This window comes from Ziziphus jujuba, chromosome 12 (genome assembly GCF_031755915.1).
Source record: "Ziziphus jujuba cultivar Dongzao chromosome 12, ASM3175591v1".
Classification (NCBI taxonomy): domain Eukaryota; kingdom Viridiplantae; phylum Streptophyta; class Magnoliopsida; order Rosales; family Rhamnaceae; genus Ziziphus; species Ziziphus jujuba.
Window position 1 is genome coordinate 6,154,309 of NC_083390.1, and position 21,761 is coordinate 6,176,069.

General features: G+C 33.9%; 1 protein-coding gene across 1 annotated transcript; it reads right to left on the reverse strand.

Moving 5' to 3' along the window:
* Nucleotides 1–449: 449 nt before the first annotated feature.
* LOC125420007 (probable nucleoredoxin 1) lies at nt 450–3,615 on the reverse strand. Its single transcript, XM_048466546.2, has 4 exons — nt 3,315–3,615; nt 2,113–2,583; nt 1,510–1,989; nt 450–1,415 (listed from the first exon to the last, which is right to left on the reverse strand). The coding sequence occupies exons 1-4, from the start codon at nt 3,396–3,398 to the stop codon at nt 789–791; spliced, it is 1,662 nt and encodes a 553-aa protein (XP_048322503.2). The 5' UTR covers nt 3,399–3,615; the 3' UTR covers nt 450–788.
* Nucleotides 3,616–21,761: the final 18,146 nt, after the last annotated feature.

Consider the following 21,761-nt stretch of genomic DNA (forward strand, 5'->3'; position numbering starts at 1 on the left):
CAATATCCTAAACTCATGATTTATAAATGTGGATATGAGCCGCATACCAACTGAATCGACGGACACAACACACACAGTAGATCCCTCGTGTTCTTAGATTACTACATCTGCTCATAGATTACTATATCCCCTACTCTTTGGGCATCGTACTCTTTCAATGAATACAATATGGGTCAAAATCAGATATTTAGTCGAAGATTATGGGCTTTGATTTCATTGTCCACGATATATTCAAAAAGAAAAAAAAAAGAAAAAACCAAAAATAATACATTCAGGCCTTATGTTTAATGTGAGATTTTTCATTATAATTACATCTCTAAGCAAATTGAAAAAAATCTTTCTTTTACTTCTAAATTCACTAAGAACATAGCTTTGGTTTCAAATTGCCTAAAAGTGAATAAAACATGGGAAGAAAAAGCAAGAAGAAAATTTGATAAAGTAGTAAAAGGTTGCATACTAAACCAATTTCTCTTCGGTGAATTTTTATTTTTATTATATGGTTTATATTGGCTTGTTTTAAGTGTAAGATATTAAGAGCTAATAGCTACAAAAGTATAAAATTATACAAGATACAAGAAGTCCATTTTCTTCTCATTTCAACCTCAACTGCATGGCAGTGGCACAATATTTTATATCACAGCAACTCCAGTACATTGTGCTTACCACCATCCGCTCACATACAAAACATAATTACAAGCACTTGAGATATAACTAGAAAACGATGCTCATAAAGCCACATAGATATATTGTATAATTCACAACTTTCTTAAACTCTACGGCACACATCATCATGATACGAATTCACGCTTGTCTGTTGGATCACTGTCTGTTTCTTCATCGTTCTTCAAGGCACAATTCGGATGGAGATCAAAGTTACAATTCTGACACAAGTAGGACCAAGCATATCCCGTCTCCTCACACCCATCACATTCGTATGAATCACAGCGAGTGAGCAGAAGCTCATGTTCAGCATGCAACTTATGCTTGACTTTGTCTGGCCACTGCTTTGCCATTTCATCCAACTGTTCATCCAAATGCTTAAACTTCTCTTCTGTGAATGGATAGGCATCAGGCCCAAAGTAGGCTATGTACTGTCGTAATTTCTTGCTCACTGTCCGGCCAGAGGGGCTGATGGCTATGGCTGCAGGAATGGCTTGGCTTTTAAATTTTTTTTCAAGGTTTTTCTTTCTCTCGTCACTGAAAGGAAGAGCTAACCAAGGCATGCTTGAAAAGAATTCATCGAAGGAAGCCTGATTATGATCACTTGAGATGAAGATCACTTCAAATGAATTGTCTTTTGCCTTTATGTCGTGGTATGTTTTAATAAGCTTAGGCAGGATTCCACGACAGAAGTGACACCAATGAGCTGAGAGGTGAAGTAGAATGTTCTTTCCAACAAGTTCAGATACCGGTACCTATCAAAAGAAAATACACAATTTGGTTAACAAAAACAAGACTCAAGCAAGAGAGTATTGATTGAAGAGTTGCTTATTTTATTTTTCATTTTACCTTGGCCCCATCTTTTCCAATGACAAAATTCAGATCTCCAAGAACCAATAATGACTCAAGGGTTTGAGCTTCCTCTTTTGCCTTCTCAATCTCAAGGAGCTCTTTGAACTTCTCTGGGGTGAATGGATATGCCAGAACTCCATGCTCTTCAATGGCTTTAGCAACATTGGCATGGAGAATTTTGCCATCTGGGCCAATAACAACCAAAGTGGGAAGGTCTGACGACTCAGAATAACGGAAAACATTTCCCCAGCTATTGTCCTCGAATGGAAATGAAAACCAAGGCATATTTTTAAAATCTTGCTCAAATGATTCTTCAAAATTGTCAAGTGGAATCAATACAATCTCAAAGCTTTCTCCCTTAGCTTTGAGTTTCTCATAAACCTCCACTAGTTTTGGCGTAAATTCAACGCATGACTGGTATGAAGAAGCTGAGAAATACAGACCAACTGTTTTCCCTTCAAGTTCATAGACAGGCACCTATGCACATTAAGAAGAATACTCATCAGGTTAATATATTTTTTAGTCCAACATATAAGTTCAAAAAATTTGAGATGTAACTACACAAAACTCTCAAATAACACAATGCAACAGAAAAATGACCTTATTTCCATCAGGTGAGATTACGAAGTCACGGAAAGGTGAGACCAAGATTGATCTCAGGGACTGTTCCTCTTTTGCCGCTTCATCTAGTTCTCTTCTTCTTTCTGCCGTAAAAGGATATCCTTCAACTCCATACTTCTGAATAGTTCCGACTCCATGGTCACCCAAGATTTTTCCATTTTCACCAATGATCACAAGGTATGGTATTTCACTGACCTTGAACAATACATCTAACTGATAACGTGTCTCTGAATCAGAAAATGGGACTGCAAGCCATGGCATTTTGGAGAAATACCCATTAAATGACTCCTCATCTTTATCAGCTGAAACAAAGACAACCTCAAAATCACCTTTTGAGGCAGCTTCATTGTACACCTCAACTAAGTTTGGGGTGAAACGACGACATGGTCGACACCATGATGCTGAAAAATACAAGCCAAACTTCTTCCCCTTCAAGCTGTCTATCTTAACCTGTAAATTAAGAATTTAACAAGTATTCATTTCTCAGTTCTCAATCATGTTGATAGAAACCTACAACGTCATTTTGATTTCCCAAAAAAAGAAAAAAAAAAAAAAAGAAGAAAAACAAAATGGAACTTCTGTATTCATGATCCTAATTCATGTAATGACCGTTGCTTTCATTATCAGTTATGACTAAGAAAAAACTGCAGATGCCTTTTCATGAATAGCAGAGTTCACGATCACTTGGTGCATTTTCATGTCCCGTTAATTTATCCAACATATTATTTATCAGTTTGGTAAGCCTAAATTCAAATCTCCCTTAAAATATCCACCATTGAAATCATTAAAGCAAATTACAAAACATAGAAAGAAGTATATAATCCCAGGGCATTTCTCTTCTCTAACTGAACTATATGAATAATCTATTCCTCAAGAATATAACGCAAATCCCATCAATCAGCCTGTACAACCTCATGTGTTATTTTGATTTTGTTTTCCTTTCAATAAAGCTCAGCCTCTTTTTTCCTTTTCAAAATCTTCTAAAAATCAGGCAACAAAATTAAAGCCCAAATTTTTAACCACTTCATTTTCACAACCAAAGAAACGAGAAAAAAACATCACTTTTCTCATACAGCTTAATCAAACCCATATTTTCCCTACAAAATAAACAGAAAAAAATTGAAGCAACTAGATAATAATAAAAAAACAATAAAAAAACGAATAAAGTTGAAAACTTTTACCTGATCGCCGTTGTTGCGAACGAGAAAGTCTCTCTCTGTAGAAGAGAGGACAGATAGATAGTCGGGGGTAGTAGTCTCGGTCATCTGAGCAATGTAATCTTCAGCAACCCCAATTCTTTTTCTCTCCGTTTCCAGAGCTTTTCAATGGTAAAGAGCTTGTGAAAGCCAATGGACGAAGACTTCGGGTCCTCCATATAGCATCTCTTGCATTTTCTTAGGGAAGAAGAAAAAGAAGCTTTACACTTTTTTTTCCTGGTCGGAAAGAAGGGGAAAAACGTGGCTTGATTGCTCAAGAGCAGTTTTCTTAATTTTTTTTATTTCAGAAACTATATTTTTATTTAAATTCATTGGACAAAAAAAAAAAAAAAAGAAAAAAAAAAAAGACAACTCTTTCGTTATAGTGAAAAAAGCGTTTTACTACTTGAAAGAGACATACAAATTTTCTTTAAATATAAAGTTACTTAATATGTTTGAATATTTATTATCTGTATATACATTTAGCTTTAAATATAATATCTGAAATAATAATTAAAATGATATTGTACTCATAATATTTAATTTCAGTTATAATGAAAAAATAAACTTATTTTATGTTGGAATTACTGAAAATGATTAGGATAATAATAAAAGAAATGTAGTGATATGAGAAATTAAAAAATAAAAAATTTAAAGAATAATCATAAACATAAAACATAAAAAAAAAGAAAAAAAACTTAAAAATCTTTAGAACAATGGTAAAAAGTCATATAAAAGTAAATTATAATATCAATAAATATTGCCGCTTTAATGTTTTGCAAAACGAAAGATAAGAGGAAGCAACTATGCCAATTGTGTTTTTTCTTGGAACAATTTACACTTTTAAGTTGAGTGCCTTTGGCAATTAATCGCCTTCGATAGTTTTTCAAATATGCCACTTTGTTATGCATTTGTTATTATTTATTTATTTTTTAAATCAGGATTACAATATATTTTAAATGAAAGGGGTGGGAGATTTTATTCAAGCCTAAACACACTTAAAACTTAAATATGTATTTATAATGATTTTTACTACTAGATCAAGCTTATAAATACCATTTTTTTAGAATTTTTATCAATATTATTAGTCTCTAAACTATAAAGTGGTTCTTATTTTGATTCTGAACCTTTTTTTTTTTTCCTCACTTTGATAATTAAAATTTCAAAAATGTATTTTGTTAGTGTTCGGAAAAATTGGGATCTCCTCCCAATTTCTTTAGGATGTTGGGATTGATGACAAAGAGAAATCAATGAAACAATCAAAGTAAACATACAAAACAACGGAAAAAGAAAAGAGAGACAAGAAACTTTTAACATAGTTTAGCGACCAATATGATGCCTACGTCCATGGAGCGCACCAGGTCAAATTCTACTTTCAATCTTGGAGGTTTTATAAAGATGGCAAAGAACTCTCTTGTACTCTTTAGTCTATCTTTCTCTCTCTAAGTTTTACAAACTCAGAACATCACATATGAAGTTAAGGCTCAATAAAACCCATTTAAACAAGAGAAAAATATAACAAAAGTATCAAAACTTGTAAAAACAATGTCGTAGCACTGTGGTCCTGTCTAGACAGTGCCACAGCACTCTCGAGACTTTTTCTACATTGACGTAGTGCTGCTGCGTCAAGTCTTGGGTTTGGGAGCTCTTTATGGTCATTTTGGTGCCATTGCACAATCTGTGTAGCTCCGCGGCATGCAGGGCCATAGCTCTAATTGATAGGGTCGTGACTCTAGCCTCAGGGCTGTGGCCTTGTGCTGTTGGCCAATAGTTTCATTTCCTTTGTAGCTTCTTCTTGCTTCAACTTGTTCGGTCTTCACATCTTCAATAATCTCGCACTTGAAAATTGGAAAACCAACCTCCCCCCTCATTGGCTAGTGGATTCGATACGCTCATCTATAGTCCTCAACCCTGAAGACCAACTGAAGCTGTGCACAACTCCAATTTCTTTGTTATCACTTGCTTGGTCTACATATCTGAGGAAGTCTTGATTCCTTATATCTTTAGAAGTACCAAAATATCATCCTCAAGCAAATCTCTGATGAAGACCAGGCCAATCACTAGGGCTCAAGTTAAGAAGTTTAAGGACAACCTTGCTGCCTTCATTCAGGGAATAATTCATTCCCAAAAGGGCTTGCCTATACACGAAGATCCAAGGCCTGTTTTAAGCATACAAATGGTAGAAGCCAATATGGACCCAGGTATTGGTTTTGGTGCATTTATGGATTTTGGGCAGCGGGAAATGGGTTCAAATATTCTTGAATTCACTTGATATCACTAAGAAGTCATGGGAACTGGTCAAGACCAAAGCTTTTCTGGTCATTTAAGTGGTGTGCACATGAGAGAGAAAATGATCGGGTTTTGCTGTATTTTCCACTAGCTTTACTGTATTTTACTGAGTTGGCTCTTTCTCTTTCCTCCAAGCAAGGGAAACTGGTGGAACTTCATGATCAGCCTATTTGGCATCTTACAAAGCATATGGAGCTTATTTGGAGCCTAAATTGGTCAAAGATTGGTCAAAGTCAACTTAGTCAGAAATATAGTATTTTAGTTTCCTAATTTGGTTTCTACTTTTTGTTTTAGGAAATTACCTTTACCTTTTTGTTTTTATTTATTTATTTGCTGGAAAAATAAGTTTAGTAAAGTTATTATTTTATTATTTTCATTGTAAATTAATTAATTCCTAATTCAAAATAAAGAAATTAATTAATCAAAGTTAGACTAGGACAGGAGGAGACTTTCGACCGTATTAGGAATCTTCATTGCATGGCTGGCTTTACCTATTGTAATTGGGGTTTATTTTGTTTTCTCTTAGTCTATAAAATGACTTATTTTTTAGGAAGAACACACCATTAATAATATTCAGAATTTATTTTGCGAGATTGAATTTCTCTTTGTTCTTTTGAACACTTAAAACACCATTAGTGAATAAGTGTTTTAGTTTTGACTTATCAATAGGATATCCATCACCTATTGTGGCATCGTCATTATGCCAAGGTTTAATCATAGGTTGGTTAGGGGTCAAGGTGGCCATTAGAACTTGAACATAATTAGATCTGGACTAATATAATACAGGTTTAGGAGCAGGTCGTCCTAGGTTCATATCATTTGGTATTAGAGACGAATTTTGTTCAGGTTTGATCTATCTTCATTTGCTTTATTTTGTTTTGTGTTAATCTGTAATTTTGGCATTAGGTTAAGGTTGCTTCTATCATCATACACGTTCTGCATCTTAAAAAAAAAAAAAAAATTCATTCCTAGTCAAATTAGGTTTTCCTAGTTTTACCGTATTTTTGTTTCCTAGTTTGTTGGTTGTCTTTTATCATTATTTTTGTTAATTTGGCTTCGTTGATTTTTTTTTACTGTTTTAGTCTTAAATATTTGCATTCATATATTCCCAAAAAAAAAAAGAGAGAGAAAAGAAGTGTGTTTGCGGCAACATATAAAAAAAAAAAAAAAAAACTGCACATTGTATTTTGTTTTGGAGGTCACGAGTTTGGTGATTATTTGGTGTTGGAATTGAAATTTTGGTGTTGATTCTTGCTACTTGAGTTCTCTTATGTTCTGTGAGTGAAAAAAAAAAAAGAAAAAAAAAGAAAAAGCCAAATTAAAAAAAAAAATCGGTTTGTTGAATTTGGTGTTGAAATTTGTTGCTGGAAATTTCTTGGAGCTGCTGATTTGTTGATTATTTATTCAATATTTGAAGTTTCTGGAGAATTATTTTGTTGCTGGATATTTGAGTTTTGGGTGCTTATATTATTGGATTAAAATTAGTTAAAGTAATTGATACAAAACTAGAATTACAAGAACAACAATCAACACTACTCTTTAATTTTGTTCAAATTGATTCTTGTTTGAGTTTGAATTTCTTTCTCTAAAATTTCATTCTTGGATTATTAATTTCTTACCATCTAGTCCAGTTCTTATTAATTCCAAAAGTTTCTTGCTGCTTTGCCTCATTTTACCTAGAAAAGCCGAAAACTAGGTTTTGTTAATTCATTCGGTATTGCTTTCTTTTCGCTATTGTTTTGTTAATAAGTTTAATTAAAACATACTTGTGATCTAATTTATGTTTTGTGGGTGTTTTAATTATAACTTTGAGATAATTCTTTGAGTAGAAAAAGGCAAGAGTGAGAGAGCTTAAAAAAGGGTAAAAGTCGAAACTAGAGTGAAAACACAAGGGTCGAGACCTTGATTGAGGGAAACATATGAGGGAGTGATTTTTGGTGAGAATTTATTTTATTTTGCATTATTTATACTAACATGGAAGATTCAAGGATGAGGAAAGAAGATCCGTCACTAAGAATTAATGAAGAAGAATCTGTAGGATTCCATGGTGATTCTCGAGTTACGGGGAGTGGTGAGCAAACGGACATGAGGGCTATCTTGGAACAATTGCAGCCAATGAATGCTCAATTTGACCACATAAATCAAAGGATGGACAGAGTAGAAACATCGCATGGTGGACCAAATTTGAGGCAAGAGTTCCATGGAGGTCGATGTCGAGGTCGAGGAGGCCATGGACAACCTAGAGAGGAGTTTGAAGGGGAATATTTTGGAGATGATTTCGAGGAAGGAATGGATGAAACACTTGCTGTCCAAGAGAGGCTAGGCCATGGGAAGCATAGGAGAGAGGAGGTAGATGATGATCTTGGCAACATCAAGGTAAACATACCATCTTTCATAGGAAAAAATGGCCCGAAGGCTTACTTGGAATGGGAGGAGCATATGGAGATGATCTTCGATTGCCACAGCTATTTGGAGGCTAAGAAGGTGAAATTGGCAGCAATGGAATTTGATCATTATGCACTTTAATGGTAGACCAATAAGCAAAACACCCGAAGGAGAGTTGGTGATGACTTGATCACTACATGGTGACAAATGAAAGGAGCCATAAGGAAGCAGTTTGTACCATCACACCATTCTAGGTTGCTGCATCAAAGACTTCAATCTTTATCTCAAGGAACTAGGTCTGTTGAGGATTATTACAAGGAAATGGAGATGCTTATGATAAGGCTAAGCATGAATAAAGATAGAGAAGCAACCATGGCAAGGTTTCTTGTTGGTTTGAATCGTGAAATAGCCTATCAACTAGAATTACAACAATATGTGGAATTGGAGGAGATGTTGCATGTAGCTATTAAATTAGAGCATCAATTCAAGAGGAGGGGTGTAGGTTCATGGTTTGCAGGTGTTTCCAATAGCAGAAGATCAAATCCAAGTGGCTGGAGAAACAATCCTACCTTTGAAAACAAGCCAAAGCTGAAACTTGGAGAAGAAAGTTCAAATCAGCCAAAGGGAGAGGCTAGAACCGAATCTGTTCAAGCACTAAAGAATGAAGTAAAATATGATCCTAAACCTTCAAGATCTAGAGAAATTGTTTGTTTTAAGTGCCAGGGACGTGGACACATTGCTAGCCAATGCCCGAATAAAAAAATCATGGTGTTAAAGGGTAATGCGGAGCTAGAATTGGAAAGTGAAGAAAGTGAGTGTGAGACCAAACAAGGAGAGGAAGAACTTAAAGATGAAGCCGAGACACTCCATGCATCCAAAGCCAAATTAAACTTGGTTTCTAGGGGAGTACTTACTGTATACAAGGATGAGGATCAAGTCCAAAGGGAAAATATCTTCCACACCCGATGTGAAATCTAAGGTAAGATTTGTAGTATGATTATTGATAGTGGAAGCTGTACAAATATAATTAGTAACATTGTGGTTGATAAATTAGGCTTAACAACTATTAAACATCTCGAACCATATAAATTACAATGGCTTAATGATAGTGGTGATATGAAAGTGAATAAACAAGCCAAAGTGAAATTTGGCATAGATAAATATGTGGATGTTGTTTCAAAGTGAAATTTGGCATAGATAAATATGTGGATGTTGTTTTGTGTGATGTTGTACATATGCATGCCAGATATATTCTATTAGGTAGACCATGGCAATTTGATAAAGGCGCTACTCATTATGGTCGAGAGAATTGTATTATTTTTAGATTTAAAAATAAGAAGGTCAAGATGTAGCCATTGACTCTCAAGAAAGTGTATAGAGACCAATTACAAATACAACAAAGGAGGGAGGTCGAAAAACTCAAGGAGAAAGCTAGTATGGCACCAACAGCTTCACCATCCATCCAATAAGGTAACTCCAAGCTTTCTGTCCAAGTTAAGCATTCTAAAACACAAATTGAATGGAAAAATCATGAGAAAGCCGAAAGTGGAGTGAGAAAAATAAAGAAAGTCGAGAGGCATAGTGAGAAACTTGAGAGAGAGGAAGAATGTGCGGTGGCCGAGAGAGAGAAAGGGAAAGAGAGAAAAGAAAAGAAAAATAAAAATTTTATTTGAGTTTTGGAGATGTTAATAAAGCTATCTTGAGTAAGAAACCATTACTGATAATGATTTATAAAGATAATTATTTTAATGATCAAGCTAACTTTGAAGAACTTGAATTGCCAAGTTCAATTCTTTCTCTTTTGCAAGATTTTGGAGATGTCTTTCCGGATGAAATTCCAAATGGATTACCACCTATTAGAGGGATTGATCATCAAATTGACTTTGTTTTAGGGGCTTCCATACCAAATAAACCTACATATAGAAGTAATCCCGAAGAAACGAAGGAGCTACAAAGGTAGGTAAATGAATAATTTGATAAAGGTTACATTCGTGAGAGTATGAGTCCATGTGTTGTTTTTGTTTTATTAGTGCCTAAAAAATATGGTTCTTGGAGAATGTGTGTTGATTGTTGGTCAATAAATAATATCGCCATTAAATATAGACATCCAATTCCTAAATTAAATGATATGCTTGATGAATTGCATGGTGCTTGCATGTTTACTAAAATTGATCTTAGGAGTGGATACCATCAAATTAGGATGAAAGAAGGTGATGAATGGAAGATCGCATTTGAGACTAAATATGGGTTGTATGAATGGTTAGTCATGCCTTTTGGTTTAACTAATGCACCTAGTACTTTCATGAGGCTTGTGAATCATATTATGCATCCATTTATTGGTAAATTTGTGGTTATGTACTTTGATGATATTTTAGTGTATAGCCGAAACTTAGATGAGCATATAGAACATCTTAGGTAAGTTTTAAATATTCTTAGGAAAGAAAGGTTGTTTGCTAACATGAAAAAGTGTGACTTTTGCAAAGATGAGCTTGTTTTTCTAGGATTTGTAGTAAGTGCTGCAGGAATCAAAGTTGATCAATCTGAAGTTCAAACAATCAAGGAGTGGCCGACACCAACATCTATCACTCAAGTGAGTAGCTTTCATGGTTTGGCAAGTTTCTATCGAAGATTTGTCAAGGACTTTAGCACCATTGCAGCACCTTTGAATGAAGCTGTAAAGAGAATGTTGGCTTTAAATAGGGGGAAGTACAAGAAAAATCTTTTAATTTCTTGAAAGAAAAATTATGTAAAGCACCTTTACTAGTTTTGCCAAATTTTTCTAAGACTTTTGAAATTGAGTGTGATATTTCGAGTGCAGGTATTTTAGCTGTATTAATGCAAGAAGGAAGGCCCATATCCTACTTTAGTGATAAATTAAATGGAGCTACACTAAACTACCCGACATATGACAAGGAGATGTATGCTTTGGTGAGGGCTTTGGAAATGGGGCAGCACTATCTCATGCCAAAAGAATTTGTGATTCATATGGATCATGAATCTTTGAAGCATATCAAAGGTCAAGGGAAGCTTAACTGAAGGCATGCTAAGTGGATTGAATTTATTGAGACCTTTCCATATGTGATCCGCTACAAGAAAGGTAAGAAAAATATGGTTGCCGATGCATTATCCCATAAGTATGTTCTCTTTTCTACCTTAGGTGCTAGATTGCTTGGTTTTGAACAATTAAAGGAACTTCATGAGCATGATAGTGACTTTGGAGAAATATTTAGAACCTGTTTGAAACATGGATTTAATAAATTTTACATATTTGAGGGGTATTTGTTTAGAGAAAACAAACTTTGTGTGCCTAATTGTAGCATTAGAGAGTTACTAGTTCGGGAAGGTCATGAGGGTGGTTTAATGGGTCATTTTGGAGTTTTTTAAACTTTATCCTTGCTACAAGAACATTTTTATTGGCCTAACATGAGGAGGGATGTTGAGAGAATATGTGAAAGATGCTTGAAATGCCAAAAGACCAAGTCCACATTGAAACTGCACGAGTTGTACCATCCTTTGCCGATTCCTTCTTATCCTTAGGTAGATTTATCTATGGATTTTATTCTTGGTTTGCCTAGGTCAAGGACAGGTAAGGATGTGGATAGATATTCTTAAGTTATTTTTAGAAACTTTTGTGGGCTAAGTTAGGTACTAAGCTTTTATTTTCAACTACTTGTCATCCACAAATTAATGGAGAAATTGAAGTAGTGAATAGAACTTTGTCTGCATTGTTGAAAGCATTAATTAGTAGAAATTTGAGAACTTGGGAGGAATGTTTGCCACATGTTGAATTTGCTTATAATAGGTTTTTACATTCAGCGACTAAATTTACTCCTTTTGAAATTATTTATGGGTTTAATCCTTTGACTCCATTAGATTTAATACCTTTACCTTTAAGTGAAATTGCTAATCTAGATGGAAAACAAAAAGCTAATTTTGTGAAGCAGATTCATGAAAAGACTAAGGCCAATATTGAGAGAAGGATCGAGCAATATGCAAGGAATGCTAACCAAGGCCGAAAACAAGTTGTATTTGAACCTAGAGATTGGGTTTGGTTGCATTTAAGGAAGGAGAGGTTTCTTGAACAATAGAAATCAAAATTAATGCCGCGAGGAGATGGACCTTTTCAAGTTTTGGAGCAGATAAATGACAATGCTTATAAACTTAATTTGCTGGGTAAGTATAATATTAGTGCTACCTTTAATGTTACTGATTTGTCTCCTTTTGCTACAGGTAATGATTTTGATTTGAGGGCAAATCCTTCTCAAGAGGAGGGGAATGATGCGAATCTGCCCGAACCCCCACAACCGACAACCCGCTGGGGTACCGACCCAATACGGATGAAGACCGGGCCGATCACTAGGGCTCAAGCTAAGAAGTTTAAGGATGACCTTACTGTATTTATCTTAGGAGTAATTCATTCCCAAAAGGGCTCATCCATACCCAAAGATCTAAGACTTGTTTTGAGCATACAAATGTTGGAAGCCGATACGAACCCGGGTGGCGGTTTTATGGATTCTAGGCAGCAGAAAATGGGTTCAAATCTTCTTGAATTCACTTGATATCAATAAGAAGTCATGGTAACTGGTCAAGACTGAAGCTTTTCTGGTCATTTAAGTGGTGTGCGCATGAGAGAGAGAAAATGGCTGGGTTTTGCTGTATTTTCCGCTAGCTTTACTGTATTTTGCTGAGTTGGCTTTTTCTCTTTCCTCCAAGGAAAATCAACATGTGAGACTTCATGATCAGCCTATTTGGTATCCTAGAAGGCATATGGAAGCTGATTTGAAGCCGAAATTGGTCAAAGATTGGTCAAAATCAACTTAGTCAAAAAGATAGCATTTTAGTTTCCTAATTTGATTTCTACTTTTTGTTTTAGGAAATTACTTTTACTTTTTTATTTTTATTTATTTATTTTCTAGACAAATAAGTTTAGAAAAAATATTATTTTATTATTTTCATTGTAAATTAATTAATTTCTAATTCAAAATAAAGGAATTAATTAATCAAAATTAGATTAGGAAAGGAGGAGACTTTCGACCATATTAGGAATCTTCATTGCATGGCCAATTTTACCTATTGTAATTAGGGTTTATTTTGTTTTCTCTTAGCCTAAAAATGGCTTGTTTTTTAGTAAGAACACACCATTAATAATATTCAGAATTTATTTTGTGAGATTGAATTTCTCTTTATTCTTTTGAACACCTAAAAAACCATTAGTGAATGAGTGTTTTAGTTTTGACTTATCAATAAGATATCCATCACCTATTATGGATTCTTTGTTATACCAAGGTTTCTAATCACAGGTTTGCTAGGGGTCAAGGTGGTCATTAGAACTTGAAAATAATTAGATCTGGGCTAATATAATACGGATTTAGGAGCAGGTCATCCTAGGTTCGTATCACATGGTATGTTCAGTTCTTGGCTAAATGTATTGCACTTTGACTGGCACTATATAAAGCATACTCCTCCTGATAGAATCCCAACTCTAACAACAAACCTTGCAACCATATCATCTCTTTACTGGCCTTGGTCACTGCCACATACTTCGCTTCAGTTCTAGACAAAGTCACAATCCTCTGTAACTGAGATACCTAACTAATGGCAATCCTACCTAGAGAAAACGCATTGCCTATAGTGCTCCTCGTGTTATCTACATTACCAACATAGTTCATATCTACATAACCATGTAGTTTTAACTCACCCCTTTTGAGAAAAAGACACTTCTTTATGGTACCTTGCAAGTATTTGAAAATCCATCTCATAGCCTCCAAATGTTGTTTACCTAGATTAGACATGTATCTTTTGACAGCTCCTATTGCATGAGCTATATATGGTCTCTACTAACCATTGCAGACATTAGATTTCCAATGATTGAAGCATAGGGAATCTTAGCCATGTAGTCTAATTCCTCAGTTGTCTTTGAACTTTGTTCTTTTAATAACCTGAAATGATTAGCCAAAGGCACTCTGACAGGTTTGGCATCACTCATTGCAAACCTTTTTAATACCTTTCTGAATGTACTCTCCTTAGAAAGTTTTCGAATGCCATTTTTACCATCCTTGCTAATCCTCATATCAAGTATTTTCTTGGCCTCACATAAGTCCCTCGTCACAAACTTACTTGACAACTGCTTCTTCAATTTGTTGATCTCATCAAGATCTTAACCAGCAATCAACTTCTCATCGACATAGAGTAATAAGATAATAAAACTCTTACCAGTACTATAAAGTAGCAACAACGATCTGCATTGCAATTGCATTATCCATTTTCTTTCATGAAGCCATCAAACTTCTCATACCATTGAATAAGGGCCTGTTTCAAGCCATATATGTCAGGACCCATCCAGGATCTCTTTCCAAAACACTAGATAAGCCCTGATCTCAGGGAAAACCCTATCGGACCGTCCTATGGAAAATTTGGCAGCATCTCCCCTAACGATAGAGCATGCCTAAAAAATTATCTACACGAAAACGCACTCCTAGATGGTACAATCTTATCCCTTCCTCCTTACTATAGATAATTCTACAATTGATAGCACTTTGATAAAAATATAAAAACACATATATATTTGAAATGATTCAATAACAAAAATACCTTTAACTATTCACGTTTGCCCACACCACCCACTTAGTGCCGTACATTTCAAATACATTTCAGATATCGTTTTACAAATATACCAATGCATAATATAGAAAGAAAAGTAAAACAACTACCACATTAACAATAATAATAATAGCAATCATGTTAACAATAATAATAGTATTAATATAACTTGCCTGAGGGCCACCATATTACCATACATGCTCGAAGGCTATCATATGCCCGAAGGCTATCATACTTATCCGAAGGCAATTACCATTTCAAGGGCTATCACATAAACACACCTGCTCCTAAAGGCTACCACTTGTCTAAAGACTATTATACTTACCCGATGGCTATCTTTCTTGCTTATAGGCTGTGATACTTATCTGAAAGTAGCATATGATAATGATAATAATAATAATAAATGATGGTAACGATAAAAATTATAATAATGGTGATGATACTATAATCACCATAACAATAAAAACAAATAATAATAATAATAATAATAGCAGCAATGAATAAATAGATAATAAAAACATCAATGCTCACAATAACAACATTAATAACAATTATAGTAATTACAATAAAAAATAAAAGTTACTATAATAATGATTGGCCTTATCAATGATAAATAATAATAATAATAATAATAATAATATAATAATAATAATAATAATAGTGACAATAAAAATAATAATAATAATAATAATAATAATAATGAAAATAATTGTAAACAAAATCATGATGAATAATAATAACAATATTAATAACAAGAATAATATTAATAATATTAATGACTATAAAAGCAATTAAAGTATAATATTAGAAAATCAGATTCTGAATAGATAAGATAATATAAGGTAAAATAATATTTTAAATTTTAAAAGACCCATTAAGTCGACGGCGGTCAAACTCGATCAACATGAAAATTTTTGCTGTGATTCAGGACAGGGTATTACTTATAAGCTCTTCTTCAATCTACATACCAGAATCTCTAGCCTCTAACTGCAAATCCTTTTGGCTACTGCATGTATACTCATTCTCTATGTCACCATGAAGGAATGCTATTTTCACATCTAACAGCTCTAGATGAAGTCATGGGATCTAGTCAAGACCGAAGCTTTGTTGGTCATTTAAGAGGTGTGCGCATGAGAGAGAAAATGGTCGGGTTTTGTTGTATTATTTGCTGGCTTTATTATATTTTACTGAGTTGGTTTTTTCTCTTTCCTCCAAGCAAGGACAACGTGTGGACTCCATAATAATCTCATTTGGCATCCTACAAGGCATATAGAAGCTGATTTGGAGCTCAAATTGCTCAAAGATTGGTTAAAGTCAACTTAGTCAAAAAGCTAGTGTCCTAGTTTCCTAATTTGATTTCTACTTTTTGTTTTAGGAAATTACCTTTACTTTTGGTTTTTATTTATTTATTTTCTCGGCAAATAAGTTTAGGAAAGTTATTATTTTATTATTTTCATTGTAAATTAATTCATTCCTAATTCAAAATAAAAGAATTAATTAATCCAAATTAGATTAGGAAAGGGTGTGAAATTAGGCAATTTCCTAATTGGATTCTATGTTGGCCAAAATTTCATAATCCTTTTAGGGTTTTATTTTGTTCATTCAATGCCTATTTAAAGGCTTATTTTCAATAAGAATTCAAGCTTGAATTTTATACAGAAAATTATTTATGAGATTCAATTCTCTTTGTTCTTTTGAACACCTAAAACACCATTAGTGAATGAGTGTTTTAGTTTGACTTATCAATAGGCCTTCCATCACCTATTGTGGCGTCTTCATTATATACCAAGATTTCTAATCACAGGTTGGTTAGGAGTCAAGGTGACCATTAGAACTTGAACATAATTAGATCCGAGCTAATATAATATGGGTTTAGAAGCAGGTCGTCCTAGGTTCGTATCAACACCCATTTGCAAGCCTTTTTTTACTTTTTTTTCTCTTTAAAAGCTTAACTAATTCCCATGTTTAGTTATGCATTAGAGATTTCATATCCTCATTCATTACAAGCTCCCATTTGCTTGCATCACTAAACTGACATGCTTCATCATAGTAATAGCGCTCACTACCATTTGTCAAACAAAAAATAGTTCATTAACTTCCTATTAGGCTTATGTGGTCGACTAGATCTTCTAAGTGGAACTAGTTCCTATGGTTGCTCCACCTCCTGTCCAGTGGCTTCCTCAATCTGTTCATCAGTTTCCTCAACATATGTATTTGATTCTTTATCCCGAGGAGCTTATCCTGATCGCCTTATGATGTCTACAAAGACATCATCATCAAGTTCAAAATAAATAGGTTCAGAATGTACTAACTTTGTGGGATTTGAAGCCTTTTTATCCTTGTACATAACCTTCTCATTGAAGACCACATCTTTGCTTCTATTAATCTTTCTATTTTACTCATCCCAAAGTTTATACCCAAGATCACTACTACCATACCTAATAAATAAGCACCTCTATGATTTGGCATCCAGCCTTCTCCTAGCTTAATCACTAACATGCACATAGGACACATATCCAAATACCCTCAAATATGAAAGACTAATCTCTTTCCCATTCCATACCTCCTTTGGTATTTTGTACTCTAATGGTATTGATGGTGCTCAATTGACCATATAAGCTACTTGATTGATTGCTTCTGACAAAATTGCTTTGGCAAGCCTGCATGTAACGTCATGCTCCTGGCCCTTTCAGTTAACGTTCTATTCATCTTCTACACCATTCTATTATATCATCCCTGGCACAATTCTCTTTAACTTAATTCCTTACTTATAGAAGAAACTCTTGAACTCAGTGTCTTCATATTCGCCACCATTTTCTGACTGCAACTTCTTGATTTTCAACCCTATCTCGTTCTCTACTACATCTTTCCACTTTTGAGCACCTCAAACACTTCTGATTTCTATATAAGAAATTAAACCTAAACCTTTCTCAAATGGTCATCAATGAAGGTCACTTACCTCCTAATGATGAAATTAAAGCTAGTCATGATACATCTATATGCACTAACTGGAGCTTTTCATCTTTTAGAGTTCTACCAACTCTATTAAAGCTAACTCTCTTATGCTTTCCTAGAATGCAGCTCTCACACATATCAATATCTACTGACTTTAAATCTGATAGCTTCCCATTTGATTGCATGATCTTTAGCCTCTTCTCGCTCATGTGGCCAAATCTTTGATGCTATAAATTGGACTCCTCTATATTTTCAATAGCTCCAAGAAATCCATAACCATTTGTTTTCAGGTGGAGTGTTCCATTTTTCTTGCCATGAGCCATGATCATAACACCTTAGGAGATCTTCCACCTATCTCCTACATATGTTGTCACATATCTCTCCTTTGCTAACTAGCTGATGGATATCAATTTTGTCCTCAAGTTGGGGATGTGTCTCACATTATGTAGCTTCCAAACCGACTCATTCAGCTTGATTTTCATAACTCCACTACCAACAACATCACATGCCTGGTCATCACCTAGATAAACTTTTCCTAAATTACCTGAAACATAGTCTTCAAGTAATTCTTTACATGAGGTAGCATGGAATGACACCCCTGAATCAAGAACCCAAAACTCAGTTTTACTCTCCATTGAACAAATCAAAGCATTATCCGTATTCTTTGACACAACATTTGCCTCTCGGTTATCACCATCCTTAGGAGCTCTGTACTATGCCTTATAATGCCCAAATTTGCCACAATTCCAACATTCCATATCTTTATGGCTTCTAATGTTGGTGTCCCTATGATTCTCAGACTTGGACTTATCACTTTTTGACTTCAAACGACCTTTGTCCTGTCCCATGCCTTGATCCCTTCCTCTGCTTTCCATATTCAATGCCAAATCTAAATTAAAGGACCCATCGTTCTACCTTTTGATTTTTTTGATCATGATCATATCTACAACCTCTAAAGACTTCAACTTAGACTTTTCAAAAGAACTACTAATTGAAGTGAAAATACCCTTCCATCTATTTGGCAACTACCTAAAGATCAACAAGGCTTGCATCTCATCATCAAATTTAATAGAAACAAAATTTAGCTAATCTATTATCTTATTAAATTTATTCATGTGTTCTTTAAAACTATTTCCCTCAGGCATCTTCAAATTAAAGAGTTTTTTTATAAGGTATACCTTATTAGTAGTAGAGGGTGGGTTGTTTATACATATTGGATAAGGCTTCCATGAAAGATGTTGTTGTATTCTTGGCTTTGATGTTAATGGCCATCGATTTTGACAACATCAATCTAATCGCCCCTAGCACTTTGCGATCTAACAAATCCCATTCCTCTTGTTTCATTGCTTCTAGCTTCTTACCTAAAGGCAAATAGAGATCCTTCTAATAGGTAGTCCTCCATCTGCATCTTCCAATACCCCAAATTCATTCCGTCAAATTTCTCAATCTTTGAGTCTTTTTCTGAACCCTTTATGCTAGAGATCGATTAACTGAACCAGGCTCTGATACCAATTGTTAGAAAAAATTGGGGTCTCCTCCAAATTTCTTTAGAATCTTGGGATTGATAAAAAGAAATCAATGAAACAATCAAAGCACACACACAAAATAATAAAAAAAAAATAAAAGAGAAACATGAAGTTTTTAACGCAGTTTGGTGATCAATATGGTCATTACATCAGTGCACCCCCTCAAATTTCATTATTAAACTTGGAGGTTTTACAAAGATGGTGAAGAACTTTATCTAAGCTTTACAAACTCATAACATCACATAATGAAGCTAGGGTTCAATATAACCCATTTAAATAAAAGAAAACATTTAAATAAGAGAAAAAAAATTTTAAAAAAAAAAGCATAAAAACTTTTAAAAAATCATTGTACAGCCCCGGCCCCATCCAGACAGCGCTGGCACTCTTAATGCTTTTCTACATTGCCACAGCAATGCGGTGCTCCTTGGTCGGCACTGCAGCACCAAGTCTCAGGTTTGGGAGCTCTTCATGGTCATTTCAACACCGCAGCGCCACATGTACAACGCTGCAGTTCTACAGGGTCGCGGCTTCAGCTGACAAGGCTGTAGCCCTAGCCCCAAGGCTAGGGCTCCACTGAACAAAACCTAGCCCTATGCTGCTGACCAGCAACTTCATGTCCTTTGTTGCTTCTTCTTGTTTCAACTTTTTCGGTTTTCACATCTTTAACAATTAGTCCTTTTGTATATTTTTCATTAGGTTATGATCTCCACGGCTTCCTTGTTAACCATCCAGTCAGAGAAACCAATGGTTATGGTTGTAGGAATGTATTTGATTTGAATTTCTTTTTAAGGGTTTTCTTCCTCTCATCACCAAAAGGAAGAGCACCAAGGCATCTTCAAAAAGAATTTATCAAAGGAGGATCAATCATGATCATTTGAGATGAAGATCATTTCAAATGCTTTGGGCATGCTTGGTCACTTTTTGTGGAAACTATTTTTAGTTTTTGAAAATAGAAAATTGTTCTCAAAACAAAAGTGTGTTGTTTGCACATCAGTTTCAAACACTATTTTTAGTGAATAAATGGAAAAGAAAACAAAATTCATAAAACAATAAAATGATGTTTACATAGTTTTCAAAAAAATTAAAAATACACTAATTCACCGCATGGACTAATGTGTTTGAACATTGTAGAGGAGAAAGGGGGGTTAGGCTAGGAGGAAGCCCACGTATTCAAAAATGTTTAAACAAAATTACACGAACAACCTTCTCTTTTTCCAGTTTCACATAAATGTTTTTCATTTTGTAAAAATTTTTTAAATTACAAAAGTACTTTCTTTTATATATATATATATATATATATTTCATTTACGTTAAAAGTTCAACATCAATAACAAAATAGTTAGGTTGCACATGTATTTTTTTTTTCTTATATAGTATTTACTCCTTTTGTTTAAATTAAAATAAATAAAAAATTGAGCCAAAAAAAATTACAATAACACGTGTTTTTATGTTATTACCTTTTATTTATCACATTATATATATATATATATATATCTCATATGTAAAACTAATTAATCCTTATTATTAGTTATTATACGTACACTTCATTTTCTTCTCAAAATAAAAGTAATTTTTTTTAAGTAATTATTTTCAAAAGTTAATGAAACCAAATTATTTCTATGTATTTTCCTATATATATATATATATAGATACATATATTATCATTGTTAATGTATTTACGTACTATTACAAATTATCTTGAACTTCTTAATGTTATTCTTTACTTTTATTTGCTTATAAAATTCAATCTACAAAATATTTTTGGTAAAACGTGGAGCTGTTGTGTCTTCAATTTTGTGAGCAAATGTGGACATAAACATATATATAGACATCAATCAACGGTTTTTTCTTTTTATTAAGTGAATATTAATATGTATTAATTTTTATAGACTATATATGCCATTTGGGCTACAGTACCAAAAAAAAAAAGAAAAAGATTACACTTTTTAAAATTAAAAAAAAAAAAAAACACACATAATTTTACAGTACCCAAATATGTTTTACGTTTTTTATTTTTAAAAATTGCTTTCAAATACAATTGGCCAAACACTATTGTTTTCATAAAATAATAGGAAATTGTTTTTGTTCTATGTTTTGAGAACAAATGTTTTGAAATAGTGACCATCTCTCAGTCTAGTTTATCACTATTCAACTACTTTTTATCGCTATCGAATTTCTAACCTGCAACCAAAAATAGACTTAAACCCTTGGGATGCTTGGGTGGTACCAGCCAAAGGCATTCTGACCCTCAAATCAGAAATCAATTATGGTGTTTAGTAGAAGAGATAGTAGCGGGAATTTTTAGATTGTACTATTGTTGGAGAAGTGAGAGTTATTTATAGGAGCATCTAAGGCTTTTGAGATAGCAATGTCATTTGAATTTGATTTCATCAAATCTCAATTTAAACCATGAGAAAATCATAGAATATTATTTGTTATCCTCAGTTATTATGTTATTCAAGTAAGTTATAGTTGATTCAAATACAGATCATATTTAATAACATAAACTATATTTGGTTGCGATGATTCTAGTAGTTTAGTTCTTGGTTGAGTAGACGAGACTGATTCCTGGTCCATTTGTGTCACACCCCATCTCCATTAGTGGGCTTATCAAAGCACACTTAACTTTAAGGTTCTTTCAAGCTCTGAAGCCAACCATTTGAAATTTTTTTAGTGT

What these genes read in the sequence shown, in the direction of transcription:
- LOC125420007 (XM_048466546.2), bottom strand. Translation starts at nt 3,398, where the DNA reads ATGACCGAGACTACTACCCCCGACTATCTATCTGTCCTCTCTTCTACA. An exon ending in TCTCACCTGATGGAAATAAG is followed by an intron (nt 1,990 to 2,112) that starts GTCATTTTTCTG and finishes TAATGTGCATAG; the next exon opens with GTGCCTGTCTATGAACTTGA. An exon ending in TTGGAAAAGATGGGGCCAAG is followed by an intron (nt 1,416 to 1,509) that starts GTAAAATGAAAA and finishes TTCTTTTGATAG; the next exon opens with GTACCGGTATCTGAACTTGT.